At 44.2% G+C, this 16,670-nt stretch overlaps 1 protein-coding gene across 1 annotated transcript; it reads left to right on the top strand.

Moving 5' to 3' along the window:
* The first annotated feature begins 3,082 nt into the window (after window positions 1-3,082).
* Window positions 3,083-6,005, top strand: LOC120528292 (zona pellucida sperm-binding protein 3-like). Its single transcript, XM_039752434.1, has 9 exons — window positions 3,083-3,421; window positions 4,352-4,470; window positions 4,639-4,742; window positions 4,822-4,996; window positions 5,070-5,190; window positions 5,271-5,362; window positions 5,441-5,556; window positions 5,626-5,751; window positions 5,872-6,005. Exons 1-9 carry the CDS (start codon window positions 3,203-3,205, stop codon window positions 5,988-5,990), a joined length of 1,191 nt encoding a protein of 396 aa, XP_039608368.1. The 5' UTR covers window positions 3,083-3,202; the 3' UTR covers window positions 5,991-6,005.
* Window positions 6,006-16,670: the final 10,665 nt, after the last annotated feature.

Here is a 16,670-nt window from a genome sequence, read left to right as displayed (position 1 = left end):
CATGCATATCTGCTATGATTTAGGGATAACATACAGTAATGATGGGCGGCATGGTGGCGCAGTGGGTAGTGATGCTGCCTCGCAGTAAGGAGACTTGGGTTCGCTTTCCGGGTCCTTCCTGCGTGGAGTTTGCTTGTTCTCCATATATTTGCTTGGGTTTCCTCCCACAGTACAAAGACATGCAGTTTAGGTGCATTGGCAATCTTAAATTGTCCCTAGTGTGAGCTTGGTGTGTGTGCGCCCTGTGGTGGGCTGGTGCAATGCCTGGGATTTGTATCTGCCTTGCCCCCTATGTTTGCTGGTATTGACTATAGGAGACCCCCGTGAATCTGTAGTTGGGATAAAGCAGGTTGGATAATGGATGGTGTGACGATGTGGGTTCTGGCTCCACGCTCCCATGGCTGTTTGGGAACCCTTGAACCCAACACCGTCGATAATGAAACCGAGTGAGCCAGTCAATGGAGGCAAATTGAGCATCTGAGCAAGGGGATGGTTGAAAGTACAAAAGTGCTTTTATTAAAACAGTCAACAAAAACAAAGTTCATAAATAGTGCAGTTCTTCAAATTCATTAAATAAATAATCCATAAAAAGAACGTGGAGTAAAACCAATAAATAGAAAAAACAATCCTTAAAAACGAGAGGTTAAAATCTTTTTAGGAAGCAGTCTTAAAACCCAACAAACAAATCTGGTGCTCTTCTGTTAGCGTCTCACCTGCTTATCCCGTATGGGCCAAGCAGCAGGCAAGACGCTCTCTACAGCTGCCCTCCTCAAACACACGCAAGACTGGAGACCTCCCGATCCCTGGCTTCGGTTTGGCTCTCATCCCAGCCTCGAGACTTGGACTCCTTGGTCTCCAGGACGCTCACACCAAGGACTGCCACTCCAAGCCTCCCGACTTCCGCTGCCTTCTGCGGCTCGCGGCTCGCTTTCACCTTGGTCACTCCCGCTACCTGCTCGCTCAGCGGGAGCGACATCAACACAAACACGTGGGTGTCGGCCTAACACCCAGCTTCCATGCAGCTGTCCACGAGCGCTCATTCGCTCGCACGTCCGCTCGCTCTTCGCGGCTCTCTCCCTCTCACCGACCTGCTTCCTCTCCTGCTCCCGGTAACCTCCGTCCTTTCCTTTCTCTCTCCGATCGTTTCTTTGTCTCTTCCCGAACGTTTCTTTTTTCTTCTCCTCCTAAAACCGACTCGCGCTTCTTTTTAAAATGACGAGGGCCACAGCAGCTGCAGCATTAGCCGCGGGACAATCATGAATGTGGGCAGTTCCTCACCTGTGCACTAGGTGAGAAACGCCCACACCCTACGGATCGTCCCACGGCCCACTATGGCCCAACGTCCCCTCACTAAGCCGCGAGCACATTGATTATTTATTTAAAAATGGCCTTTACTCAACGAGCTGTGGACCCATAACACCACAGATGGATGGATGGATGAATACAGTAGTGATTGTACAGGAAGTGTTTTGGTTTGCAGTGCACATTAAAAATACACAGTATAAGTATTTGTTTTCTAAAAAGTATGAAGAGACTGATGCACTGGATGGTTAAACAGGTGCCTTTCACATCTATCTATCTATCTATCTATCTATCTATCTATCTATCTATCTATCTATCTATCTATCTATCTATCTATCTATCTATCTATCCTGTTTTTCCACCTACTCTCACAATCCTCATCATAGTTTCAATGTGCATCTTGGTCTCTTCAGTACCAGATCCATAGGACAAATCCAGACTATAATATTTTCAACCCATTCCACCATGCTGTCCAATATGATGCCAGCTTTTTCTTTGTTACTGTTCGTCAATCTTCAGTCTGTGACATCCGCATCCGCAGCCCCCTTTATTCTTCCCCTAATTTGTTCTACAGATGTTTAAAAGAACAGGTGTACCCCTGCCACCCAAATTTTATTCTACACCTGACTCTAAATTTCCCAGTCCTCTGCCAACTTGCCCAGTTCCCCATTTTGCCAAAGCGCACACCATAATGTCTGCACCCCCAGCTCCATAATCTTCCATAAACGTGCACTTCCGTCTGCCTTACAACATATTCATAGCTTGACTCCAAATCTTATTCTCCCTCTGCTAATCGAGTGCCCACTCCTTGGCCATTTCCACTGTTTTCCACACATTAGTTCATCATTTAGCCCACCCACAGAGACATTCCCACCCTAGTTTTATTCTACACTTGCTGCCAGTCTACCCAGTCCTATGGAGGTTTGCCAGTCTCATCTCACCTTGGCACAATCTCACACTGTAAGATCCACAGACCCCCACATCCTGACACATCATTCACCCCCACCCTGTCTTGTTCTACTCCCACAGGACACATCCAAGCTAAATCTTATTCTGTCTTTAAGATCAGGATGTCTGCATTTCCTTGAATATTAATTTTTCCCTCCTTTCCTCCAGGCCTGAAAGAATTCTCATGTGCTTTCTGATTGTCTAGATCCGTGTTTTCCAGCTTTTTTTTCTTAGGTGGCCCACTTTTTGTAACCAAAAAGATCCCAAGGCACCCCACAATTTTGCTAACCACAAACACACTCATTCTGATACTTGTGCTCAACTGTCCGAACGGGTGGGAGTAAAAAAGCAGCTCCGAGATCAGCATTCACAGCACTTAGTGAGCACATTGGTGGCACCTCCCAGTTACTTTGTCCCTTTGCCCGGCTCTCTCTGCCTCAGAATCAGCTTGTATGCCAACTATCCACTCGCTGGCGACCACACACCCAAGCAGCCAGGAGTGCTGTGTTGGCAGCATAGTGATAATAGAGCTGCTTTTACGCCAGCTTCTCCAGGTAGTCCTGTCCTCCTCAGAGAGGTCTTGCCCACCTGAGGATGTTGTCCCTCTCAGGTTCAGACCCAGGTGCGTTACACTATTATTTTGATGGCACAACTGGATAGCTGTCATGGCACACCATTGTGCTGCGATACAGTGGTTGACAAACACTGCCTGAGATGACTGGGACTACTTTCATGCAGCTTTCATTGTTCATGAAGTAGTTTTCGGTCTTGTACGTTTATCGTTTTCCACAGCAATTCAATACTTTGAAACAGAAAGCAGGGGAAACAAAATTGGTGTAAAGACAAGGGTCAGATAGCCGTTGTGTTGCTGCTCTTTATCTTCTGCGATGCTTTTGCTCAGCCCCGTTTCAAAGGACGGAAGGAAATCGCAAAACACCAGAAGCCCGCGGTCATGCATTATGTTGAGCCGAGAGCTGGCGCTCCGCAGACCGTAACCGCTCAGTGCACCGACAGTGAGGTGATCGTCACCATCAGTCCGGACTTGTTGGGCATCCAAAAGCCGGTGCAGCCTTCTGATCTTTCCATGGGTGGATGTGGCGTCACCAGCCCGGCCGGTGCTCAGCCTTTTGTGATCGAAGCACCTCTGCAGGGCTGCGGGAGCACCGTGGAGGTGAGCTGATGAAGTGCTCTCGCATTTGTCCTTTTACTAATCTTGTTTCTCGATGATTACTACTGAAAGCTCTCGTATTTGGCTCAGGTCTGGTTTATGTTCGTATGACGTTTTGGCGCACAAGTCGCAATTGATCAGGCACGCTTTAACGAGATCCTCTCTTTCTTTACGTTTTCATAGCGGACTGAGTGCTCCTAGGCTTTAGTACAGCAGAGGCAAGAAAGGAGAATTGAGTAGTTAAGCCTGCATTGTGTGCATAGACCCTTTATCGGTGGTGCAGTGCCCACTCGTGACCTGTATGTGGGCATTCTAAATATCAGATTATTCCTTTTGAAGAAGCCTTCTAAATTCTGTTCAGTTAAGTTGACTAAACCTAACTAAGTTGAGGTTTTTCCATTTACCCTCACAAACCCGCATTCCTAAAGCTTTCAGGTGTGAAATCTACAGTTTAACACCCCCAAACCATTTCAATATGCTTTAATCGATATGGTGAGTAAACTGCTTTGAACATCGTTACTATAAATTGGGAGAGGTGTACTGCTTGGACATTTGCTTAAGTAACCTTTTGTGTGAATGGCCAGTAGTCATCCCTTTGGTAGGAGATGTTTACAGATCATGAAAAGGATATCTGGAGCCTTTAAAAGGATTATTTTTGTTACAATCCTGAAAGATTTACATCTTGCCTGAAGGGGACCGAGTGGCCTCGAAAGGTTGCATATTGTAATCTTTTTAGTTGGCCAATAAAAGGCGTCATTTTGCTTGGCTTTTCTCCTGAAAAGTTACAAAGGAAATTGCTTTATGCAACTTGTATTGATTAAACCTTTTCACTACAAAGGGTCTCTGACTGTGCTGTTCGAGTCCAATCTAGATGTTTTTGCTCTTCTAGTTTAGCATTGTCAGCTGAATAGTCCTAAACTGTTGGCTCTTTAGATGCTGGGAGCTCTCATAGTGTACACCTTCTCCCTGGACTACAATCCTTCTCCAATTGATGGTCTTCCCATTGTAAGAACAAATCCAGCTGTGGTGCAGATTGAATGCCAATACAACAGGTAAGGGAACCAAGTTCACTTGTCTGTATTTGCATTAGTATATACTTGGCCAAGTGCAAAACGGATGCGATGTACAGCACATTATGACGTGTTAAGCTACAAGAATCTACCCTGATTTGAAGACCTGTCATGTTGCTCACCTTTCTATTGTCCTTTTTCTTTCCCCAGGCTACACAATGTAAGCAGCAATGCTTTAAACCCCACTTGGGTTCCCTACACCTCCACAATATCGGCCGAGGATGTTCTAGGCTTCTCGCTTGTTATAATGAGCAGTAGGTGTACACATTTAAAAATCCTACTTTCCATTTGCACTAATGTGATCTGAACACCTTGTAACATTCCTGTCTGCAGGTGACTGGAGTGGGCCGAGTCCATTCAACACCTTCTTCTTAGGAGACCTCGTTAACTTTCAAGCGTCTGTGGACAGCACTAACCATGAGCCTCTCCGTGTCTTTGTGGACCGCTGTGTGGCCACTCCTGGGTCCAATGCATCAGCCCCAGCCTATACCTTCATTGGGAATAATGGGTGGGTGTGAGGAATAGTCGGACTAGATCTTGGTCTGGAAACGCGATGATATGGTCCATCTTGTGTATTGCAGGTGTTTCTTAGACAGCCAAGTGACAGGCTCCAATTCCCAGTTCGTGTCCCCCAGAGTTGCCCAGTCTGTAATGCAGTTCCAGCTGGATGCCTTCAGGTTTTATGGCCTGACTACTAGTTCAGTAAGTCCTTTCCTCCCATCTTTGGAAGAATCCCATTGGATCTCCCAGGTTTGACAGTACTATTGCATGTCTACTTGCAGATCTTCATTACCTGCCATCTGAAGGTGACCTTGGCGTCTGCTAATGTTGATCCTTTGAATAAGGATTGTTCATATGACTCTGCACTGAGCCAGTAAGCGACTGACTGGGAGGATGAGGGTGCACCTGTTCAGATGAGGTAGCAGGTTGTGATTGGTGGCTGTGCTTTCAGGTGGAGCTCAGTGGATGGGAACAATGCTGTCTGTAGCTGCTGTGACACAAGCTGTGCCAACCCCCCTCCCTTCAGGAGGGGCTCTGGTGCCCCTAAACACAGAATCAGGAGAGCAAGTAAGTGACCTTTACAGCAGGCTTCTGTAGTGTCCAGTCTGGGATACACCAACTAATTGTGTTTTGTAGGTGAAGTGAGTGCACCAGCTGGATGGCAGGAGACCATTTCTGTTGGCCCTCTTTTTCTGGAGAAGGTCTCTCCTTTGTCCTCTGTTTCTCAGGCCTTGTCTCCTCGGCAAGACGAAGTCTCTGCAGGTAACTTGTCTGAACAGTGTAAATGCAAGCCATGTTAACGACTGCTTTTGAATCTAGCCTAGTGAGTTGCAGTGTGTTTAGGTTTTCTTCGTTCCTAATATCCGTCTTTTCTCCTTGCAGACTCCCAATTCCAAGATTCCATCCTTGGTGCTGTTGTAGGTGTCCTGGCTGTCTCCTGTGTGGCTGTGCTATTCTTTGCTTACAGAAAAGCAAAGGGCTCTGTTAATACTAAGCAATAAAATTTTTAAAGTTCACAGCATTGCCTGTAGTGTATTTTCAGGGGGTGGTGTACTGGTGCCTATTTAAATAGCATTCTGGTCTTTCTGAATCTTCTAGACAGATGGTGCCACATGCATGGCTACTACCTCATGGAACAATCTCTGACCATCAATTTGCTTAGGATTTTAGGTGTGAGTACTAAAGAAGCTGCTCTCTAACCAACTTTGGTAGAAAGTGTCCTCTCCACAAATGTGCCTACTAGTCGAAGAAATAGTCTCCATGCACTCGTGTCAGATTTTGGATGGCAGATCTCCCATTGCTCTTAATCTCTGGTGCCCACCAGAGTTCAGACATCACAGCAGCTATTCATTAAAATGGCACAATCTAGACCTGAGCCTCTATATGTGGGATGGGGGGATATGAATGTGGCAGCCCATGCCACCTGTCATTTGTGATCAGTTTTATAGCTTTTCTCTGCATTCAGACAAGCCCAGCAGCTCTTTAACCCAAAACATTTGTTTTCTATATGCATCAGGATCACAAAGTAGGGGACTAAACTTATTGGGGTGGGGAGGCAAACAAGTGTCTAAATTTACAGACCCTACCCGTGACAAACTGTTAGGCTAGAAACAAATTTAAAACAAGCTGACAGGACCAAAATCCTGGGTATCCAGCATGAAGTGTCTCATTGAGCAAAACACTTTGGCTTTGATTTAAAGACCCTTTCTGTGGACTGAATCTTAATGGCACTCATATCTGAGTAACCCTGCTGTCAGATCTTTATTTTGAGTGATCTTTGAGATGGAGTATCTTTCTCCACTAAGACAGGTTCTTGCTGCAAGAACAGCAAATCATTTAATTTACAAGTGGTTTTTATTTTTGTGTGTATATATATATATATATATATATATATATATATATATATAAGTTGCTCTGTTTCATGATCCAGCAGGAATGTCAGAACTAAAGATCTATTCTCCATGGTGGATACGACTCAAACTTGATATTTCTCTCTTCTAGTTTCTGGGATTTCATTAAATAACACCAATTGGTGCAACAACAAAGTATAGGTTCCTTGTAACAAGTATTCTGTTTAATTGTAAGAGGTACAGGTTTTGAATTTATGACTTAAAGCAGGGGTCCTCAATTGCGGTCCTGGAGGGCTGAATTGGCTAAAGGCTTTCATTCCAACCAGGGTCCAAACTAGAACTTGGTCCTTGCTGCTGATGAATGTTGGTGTAATTGCCTTGTTAGTGCCTTTTATTCATCAAAGACAAATTTTAGTTATTGTAGATCGGGGGTCCTCAATTACAGTCCTTGGGGTCTGTTATGGTTGCAGGTTTTCAGTTCTAACAGATTTCTTTATTAGAACCTTTTTACTAGCAAAGCAATGTTTTGGATCTTAATTTTAGTTCCCTTGCCTGTTACCGTTCACAAATCCTAATTGCCTATTAGATTTACGCAGCAGCATTAAGTTTTAATTGTTGCCCGTTATATTTATCAGACATTCATTAATGAGATGCAGATAACCAATAAACCATGCAGCAGCTCAAGTACTTTCCATTAACTATCGGTGATTAAAAAAAAAAAAAAAGTTTAGAAATGAATGAGCGGATTTGGCAGAACCATTAACTTTAAATCTGTTCTGGGCCGTAAAACACATGGATATGTTCTCTTTGAAGGACACTCTCTACAGTGCAATTACAATTGCTCTTCGATGAATGCAAGCATTAAAAAGCTAAATAGTTCAATACCAAGTTTCATCATCCGCATGGACTGCTTTCTAATTACAGTACTCGCGGACAAGTTCTCCCGTGGATAAGTCAGAGCTTGATTTTTATCGTACAATTTCTACTATTTTATAATGTCGCTCGTATGATCGAATGCGGAAAGCTCACTCTCTATTGGTCCAAGAGATTACGATATGCTAACGCCCACCTGAGAGTAACAGAGCACACGGCCTTTATGTGGGTGCGGCAATTCGCTGTATCAGCGTCAGCGCCTAATCTCGCTCTTCTGTGCCCATGTGACCACACGGTAATACCCAAACTACTCCAAAGCGACGTTTGCACTTTCTTTTTTTTTTGTGTATCTCGCACTTTCAACGTAAGAGCATCCCTTATCTACGATGAAGCGTCCAATCAGAAGAAAATATAAAGCTGGTTTTAAATTAAACGTTGAAGTACGGAAAGAAACAACAACAACAAAATTCAATGTGTCTGAGAAACTGATGTGAGATTGCAGGAGGCAAGAACACGTAAAAGAAAAATTAAGTGTCGCATTTTTGAACGGGCGTACAAGTCGGTCTGATATGATCGACTTTTCGGGTTTCAAGACCCGACCTGTACATGATGGTAGACGGAATAAAAACCAGCAGCCACTGCAGCCCTCCGTGATTAAGGACCCCGTCTTAAGAATTTTTCAAACTCATTCCAGGCGACCTTTTGAATGTTTTTTTTCTGTTTTTTTTGTATTTTGGGGCCCATTACAAACTTAAACAATAGCTAATCTGTCCGGTTTTTGGCTGCTTTTGCTTGTTTAATTCCAGACCAGCATTTTAATGTTTTTTTTAAATATTTTTGTGGGTGTTGACATGAAGACCAAATGTCATTGCAATACAAGAAATCTTTAAACAGCGTACGCATGGGTAATATACTGATGTCGGAAGAATAACAAAACTCACTGAAGCTTCTTGATCGGTGTTAAAAAAAAAAAAACAGTCATGCAGTCTCCTTTTTATTATATTAAAAAAGAAAATAAAATCTTGCTCATGCGCACCTCTATGCACCAAAATCACGCCAGCACTTAACAAAAAGGAAACACTTCTTTCAAGAGTATTTTACATTTATATGTTAAGGGGGGCCTGTCAAATGCGCTTTTAAGTTTCTATCTGGTTATAAGCTCTTGTTTCCACTACTGGCACCTGTCCCACTCTCTGATTGTGTATCCACAGATTAAATTTGGAAGAAACCCAAAACCACTTAAATTTAGATTGCTGGGGGTAAAGCGAACAAACTGATGTTGCAAACTGTCTTGCAACCAAAATTATATCTGGTGTGCTTATTTTTGTCCTTTGATTAGATAGGAAAATGCATCACCTCCATTCGTTTATAGAGCACCACGTGGTCTTAGACAAGGCAATTTTGTCATCCTTCTCAGTGTCATTGTTCAGGGGCTCTGTTGCATTGTGGGTTTGGGTGTTTGGTCATACCTCGTGTTTGCTGGTTGTACTGCAGTTACACTCCAAGATTTCACATCCGAATGCTCCTCATATGTTACATAATCAGCTGGAAGAAAGAATTGCTTTTCTGTAATCTTTTTGTGTTTCGTACTAAGGTTGGATTCAACTTGGCACCATCATCTTACTGTCCAGCACAGGCACACCCTTAACAGTGAAAGGGTCTCTTCAGTCTTTTGTTAACGGCCATCCTGTGCAGTAAGGTTGGTACTGGATTGTGTAGCTTCTAAGCCATCCGCCAATAGAGTCCCTTGTATGAAATCAACAGGGCAAACAAACTGAGGAATCGTGTAGCATAAATTAAAAGACCCATTGTCTGCAGAAATCCGCGAACCAGAGAAAAATCCGTGATATATATTTAGATATGCTTACATTTAAAATCCACGATGGAGTGAAGCCGCGAAAGTTGATGCGCGTTATAGCGAGGGATTACTGTAAACACATTTCTGCTAGCCTACCTGCTACAAAATTGCACCATTTGTACAAGACAAGTAGAGCTATTTTATGTGTGTAATTTATCACTTACCACTGTCTTGTTTTTTCTTATCCTCCTCTTCCTTTCTATTCTTTCTTTTTTGGCTTCATGACTGCCGAGGAAGTTTTGTATTTTGTCGGCAGCAGAGAACGCGTGGTTGGCTGGCTGCTGTCAGCGATGGGAGGCCCCTTGAGGGGGATCCCGATAACAGTGTCATTGCACTTTACTGCATTCACTATCAATGGGGCACTCACACAGTTTGTCGCTGCATTTTATTCTTAACTAGTCGTTGTCTTGGGGCCACAGGCCAGCTCGGGGCCCCAAGCAATTGCTTGGTTTGCCTGCCTTGTCGCAAAGGGCCTGTGTCCAGCCACAACCATGTGCATGCTTCAACTATCTGGACTGAGAATAAAAGCAGAGAGGCCGGGGGGTTAGGATATTTGGGGGAATGGGCGGGACTGTGGATTCAATGTTGGTTGGTAAAACACAACTTGGGAAAAAAAAACATTTCTATGTCAAGACTATTGGTAGTGCTATAAGGTTTCTCTGTGTAAATGAGTTGTTGGTCCGTGGGACAGCAGAAACCTTGAGACATGATGCAGCGGGTAATGATGATGACATTGCTTCAGGTATTTTTCTAAAACTGATGGAATATACCTTAGAGAAGGATGAGAAGCTAGCAAGCATTCCTATGGGTATCCCAAAAAAAATGCAAAATACACAGAATATCCAAAATGAAATTATACAAACACTGGCTGACATGGTGCTTGGAGAGGTCAGGAAAAAATATGAAAGTGCTGATTCTGCAGGGTTTTGCCTCAAAAGTGATGGGACCAGGGATAGGTGCAATGTGGAAAATGTGTCTGTGATAATACGGTTTGTCAGAAATTCCATGGCAGAGGAGCATCTTATTGGGTTGCTCAACTTGCAACAACTTGACGCAGAGTACATCACCTCTGAGATGCTGTTCCACCTTTGTGATGCTGGCTACAGTGCTGACAGTATACTGAGCCAGTGTTATGATGGGGCTTCTGTGATGAGTGGGGTTAGAAGTGGGGTACAAGCTCTGCTCCAAAAGAGGCTTGACAGATATGTCCCATACATCCACTGCTACAACCACCAACTCCACTTAGTGCTTGTGCATGCCATTGTGAAATAGAAAAATACAGATACCAAAGTATGAGATTGGAAAATAGGAATTAATGATCAGAACTGAAGTGCGTGCTAAGCAAAATGCCTATAGTGCAAGTGCAAGTGCAACTTCCTGTTTTTTCCTAACAGACAAAAAACCACAAGTGACCAACTGATGAACTTTTAAATCAACTGATGAACTTTAAAAATGTTAATCCAAGCAAATTGTTGTAAAGATGTAATGTCTCGAAATTCTTGTGCAACTAAAGTCATAAGACAAAGCTTTGCCCTATAAAAGATTTAGGACACCGACTTCTCGGGGCAGATAAAGGGCAGGTGTCCTAGGACTGTGCTTCTCTGTCATTCTTACCTTTGCCTGGTGTGTATTAATAAAAGATTTTCTACTAACTTTAATCATATCTCTCTGTCTTCACTCACAAGAAACGACACTAGAGAAAAAGTGTCCACAGTTTTCTGGCACCCAACGTGGGGCAGGAGACGGCCGGCTGACTCCTTGAGCGGGAAGACCTCAGCGATCTGTCTTCTTGAAGCAGACTGCCGCTACAGTGTACACCGGCAGCATTGTAAGCAGCTCCCATAAAAGTTAGGACTGCCCTGTCCTGAGATGGCTTCTGTGTGAGGAGTCCCCGGTCTCCTCCTGGTTCAACCACGGTGACTGAGAAGGATTTCCTGACAGAGCTAATTAACACCCAGGCTGGGGTAAGTACCATCGGGGGATTCCCGGGATATAAGGGAAGACGTAACAGGTTTGCTGGTATTGCCCTTGAAATGAAGTGACTGAAAGTATAAAATTACTCTAACTGGGTGTTAGGAGTAGGTATAAAATTACTTTAACCAGAAGTCACTGGCTGTTAGGGAAAGAAAAGAAAGTGGTGCTTGCTGAAAAATTCTAAAAGGGAATCAGGTTTTAGGACTAGGTGCGTGGCACACCTTAAAGAGAGCCTAAAAGATTCAGTCGACGAGCAAGGCTGAAGATAAGATATAAATGTTAACAGTTTAAATGGTTAAAGTAGGGGAAAGAAATTAAAAGTACGTACTGAATAAAAAAAAAATTGCTTCCTGGGCGCATAAGAAAAGAAATTATTGCGAGAGGGAAGCAGAAAATTAGTGATGGGGACACAAAGCAGCAAACCTGTTAATCAAAATAGGGAGGGATCAAAATCATTAATGTTAGAAGGACTGTTTTCGGAGGATCACCAGACGTCTAGAAAAAATGGGTCTCCAAGAAAGTTAATCGAGAAAAAGACAGGTTTAGATTTTAAGAAGGCATGTAAAAAGTGGTACAGGCAGAGCGGAGGGCAGTGGCCGCTAGAAGGAACAGGTGATGCAAACAAAATACAGGAAATAAGAAAGATTCTGAGGAGGAATAAGCAAGGGTGTTGTAATGGGGGTCCGTATCGAATGGATATGTTTGATCGATGGGAATTAGTTATAAAGGACCGAAATCTAGAGGCAATAACTAGACAAAATGAGGTTTTGAGAGTTAACGAGGGAAAGGTTCGAAAGAAGGATGAATTATTAGCTTTACCAAAAGAACAAAATATTTCCCTGACGAAATCTAATAAAAAGAAAAAACAGGGACCAGGTAACCCTCTATACCATGTGATTCGTCCCTCTTGTCAAGCGCCTCCCCCGTATCAACAGCAGCCAGCTAACAACGTCAGTCAATCTCCCCCTGATAGTCACTCAGAGGGAGATGACGAAGATTTCGAGTTAGATATTAAACCCCCCATCTCTCATGACAGCCCAGTATCAAGTCATACCCGAGGTGGGGCTAAGAGGCCTAAAACCCAAAATCCCTCGTGCCAATCCCTGCTTGCTCCTTCTTTCCAACCTTCCACTCTTCAAACCTCTCCCTCAGCCCCTGCCTTTACCCCCTCTGCCCCAACACCTTCCTTATCCCCGCCCCAGAATATGTCCTCTGTTCCTATTGCAATAGCCCCTCCTTCATCTTGCTCTGGTCCCCAGTTTTCTTTTCCCTTGATACAAGTCCCAAACCCCCGACACAATCCTGCTGCCGCGGTGTCGCCCCAGAACTCTTTGACAATTTCCATTTCCCATATTTGGGACATCACTGAATTAACTGAGGTGGTGAATACACTTTGTAATCCCAAAACGGAAGGAGGAGATAAATTTATTGAGCAGCTGGAGCAGTTGTACAGTATGTACAAACCGAATGCTGCCGAATGGACACAAGTGCTAAGACACAAGTTAGGTCCGACGTGGACCTCTGTTAATTATGGGGAACAAAATGGTCAGCGCTGGACATGGAATCAATCACATCATCGGGGGGGATGGACCAGGTGGGGAAATGGATTTCCAGACTCAATGGGGAGGACTTAAAGAGAATTTAAAACAAAAGTTTAAAAAGGGAACAGACTGGGCCCTGATATCAGCTGCTAAACAGCGCAAAGATGAAACCGTTGATGAATGGGGCCTTAGAATTCAGGTCCTGGTGGCAACCCACTCCGGGATTGAACGAGCTGAAGATCGCCTTCGCGCTGCTGTGCCTCCATTTGTTTCTGGTCTCCGCCCTGATATTCAGTCTAATGTGCGCATTTCGTGCATCGGATGGGAATCTGCCGCATTTGAGGAAGTTAAGCGGCATGCCGAGCATGCAGAGCGACAGACCAAACAGAAGGAATCTGATTTACAAGCCAAGTTACTGGCTGCACAGATTAATTACTATACTGGCGCTATGACTGATGCAAATCGTGGGCGCGGGTTTATTCCACGAGGACGAGGAAGAGGACGAGGTTTTGCCCCTTTTGCCGCCGTGCCTGAGGGACCCTACCAGCAGCCAACTCCGCCGCCGCCTCCTCTATACCGATGTTTCCAGTGCGGTGAGACAAGACATTTCCGCTGAGTATGTCACCAACGTCCGCAACTCCCTCTGTCTCCACCTCCCCCACTGATGCAAGCTACTCCTGGTTTTCCTGAAAATCAAGCTTGGCCATACGATTACGCAGGGACCCCTAGCCACTCATTTCAGTTACCTCTACTTACTCATAGCTCAGAGACTGATCCTCTATTGACACTGCTTGTTAATGACACTGAGACTGCTTTTCTTGTTGACACTGGGGCCACTCGGTCCACCCTCTCGCTGGCTAAGGTCCCTGCCTCGAACGATCCCATTACTGTTTTGACCGCGTCCGGAAAACCACATATCCTTCCAGTCTCCAAACCCCTCCAGGTTCAGCATGTATCGGACGGACCATCTATTTCACATTGCTTCCTCATTAATTAACTTTGCCCTGTCAATCTTCTGGGACGAGACCTGATGACAAAACTTGCTTTATCCATCTCCATGACTGAACAGGGATTCTATTGCACGACCCCCAAATTACTATGCCAACTCGCCCTTCACCCCAAACCCTCTTTTGCAGCCTGGACTTTAAATGTTTCCGCACACACCATCCTCCTTAAAGCCTTACATTCTTTTCCCTCATGTCTTTTTCCCCGCTTACAGGTCCCTGACACTCTACACTGTACTGCCCAATATTTCCCTGTAGAAGTAGACACCCCTTGGCTAGAATCTTTTCTTTCTTCAGGCACCTGCCCCGAAACCCTTCACATCTCCTTCATTTTCATTTCCTCCACGAAAGCTGCTGCATCTGTACATGCTCACAGAGTATCTTTTATCTTGGAGGGCCAGTACCTCAAATTTCTTTAGCTAAATCGAGCACTGTACATTGGGCGGAAATCGGACCATGGGTAGAACAATGTCTCAATAGAACAGACTGGTTTCATGTTGCTCCAGGTGTTTTGGATACCTCAGATCATTTAATAACTAAAGTTGTGCTTCAAACTGATTTTTTAGTGCACCGTGCATTGTGCCGCACTTCCCTTTCTGCTTTTTCATTGCAAACTACTTCCCCTTCTTGGCTCTCAGCGCTTCCTGACTCTTTGTGGTCTCAGGGAAAAAATGATTATGGAAGGATTGCCCATTGCGAGCCTCTGGTGATCCACCCAAAATCCTCCTTCCACCCGCATCGTGCCCAGTATCCTCTGTCTCCTGAAGCAGAGGCTGGCATCTCCTCCGTACATTCCGATCTTGTGAAACGCGGTGCGATTATTCCAATTAAATATTCTCCAGTTAATTCTCCCATTTTACCTGTAAAAAAGGCTGACGGTTCATGGCATTTTGTTCAAGACTTACGACAAGTGAATGCCGCAATCTTTCCTAGAGCTCCTATTGTACCTAATCCTTCCACTATTCTTTCTGCAATCCCTCCCTCTGCTCGTTATTTTTCAGTAATTGATTTAGCCAATGCTTTTTTCTCTATCCCCGTACACCCTGACTCGCAATTCTGGTTTGCTTTTACTTTACAAAGCCGCCATTGGACATGGACTGTCATGCCTCAGGGATATACTGAAGCCCCTTGTGTGTATGGGCAAGCGCTTGCTCAAAATTTAGAAGGGTTCTGGCCAGACTGAGGTAGTACATTAATACAGTATGTAGATGATATTATGTTATGCAGCGCTACAGAAGAAGATTGTGCACAGGATACTAAAAAACTACTGCTGTTTCTGGGGGACAATGGATATAAAGTTTCAAAGGCTAAATTGCAATTAATTCAAACAACTGTAAAATATCTGGGTCATGACATCACAAATGAAACAAGAGCTCTCTCAAGCGATCGCATTAACACCATTCAAAACCTTCCCAGACCTGTCACAAAACAGTCAGGTCATGTCTGTATTGGGCATTTTAGGTTACTGCTGGCAATGGATTTTGAATTTCACTGAGAGAGCACAGCCGTTACAAAATTTAGCAAACACCCCTGGCCTTCCTCTTTCTGGTCAGGTGCAATGGACCGAGCAGGCTGAGAAGGCTCTCTGTGACTTGAAAAACGCACTGTCCTCGGCCCCGGCGTTGGGCTTACCGGACTATAATCGCCCATTCACTTTGTTCGTGGACGAAAAGGGGGGATATATGAGTGCAGTTCTACCACAATTACATGGGGATAAACAAAGGCCAATAGCATATTTTTCGAAAAAATTGGATCCAGTGGCTGCAGCACTTCCGCCTTGCATTAGGGCTGTGGCTGCCACAACAGAAGCTGTGCTAGCCAGTACAGATATAGTGCTCATGAGCCCCCTAACAGTAAAGGTGCCTCACGCTGTACATTCCATTTTAGTACAGGCTAAGACCTCACATCTCACTACTGCTAGGGCAATACACTATCAGAATGTACTCTGTACTTTGTCAAATGTTACGATTGAAAGATGCTCCACCTTAAATCCAGCTACGTTACTCCCAAATAATAGCGATGGTGAACCGCATGATTGTCAAAAAAAAATTGCAGAAGTAGTGAAACCACGAGTAGATCTACAAGAAACACCTTTAGAAACCGGAGAAATTATTTTTGTGGATGGATGCTCTTTGCGATTAGAGAACGGTGCACCTTCAACTAGTTATGCCGTGGTCCAAGGGGACCACCTGTTGGAAGCAAATCGAATTACATCAAGTTTAAGTGCACAAGCAGCTGAATTAATAGCGCTCACTCGAGCATGCCAGCTGTCTGAAGGAAAAAAACATAACAATTTATACAGATTCCAGATATGCTTTTGGAGTCTGCCATGATCATGGGGCATTATGGAAATTGAGGGGATTTAAGACCAGTACTGGCAAGCCCATCCAACATCAAAAGTTAATCGAATCCCTCTTAGAAGCCATAACTAAACCATCAAAGCTAGCGATTGTTAAATGTCAAGCTCACACAGGAAAGCAGGATTTTGTCAGCAGAGGAAATGAACTGGCAGATTATTTTGCAAAAAAGGCTGCATACTGCAAAACACCAATTTCTTTATTTCAACAGAGAAATGACCAGG

Source organism: Polypterus senegalus, chromosome 4 (assembly GCF_016835505.1).
Source record: "Polypterus senegalus isolate Bchr_013 chromosome 4, ASM1683550v1, whole genome shotgun sequence".
In the NCBI taxonomy this organism is placed as follows: Eukaryota; Metazoa; Chordata; class Cladistia; order Polypteriformes; family Polypteridae; genus Polypterus; species Polypterus senegalus.
This window is presented reverse-complemented; position numbering and strand designations above follow the sequence as displayed.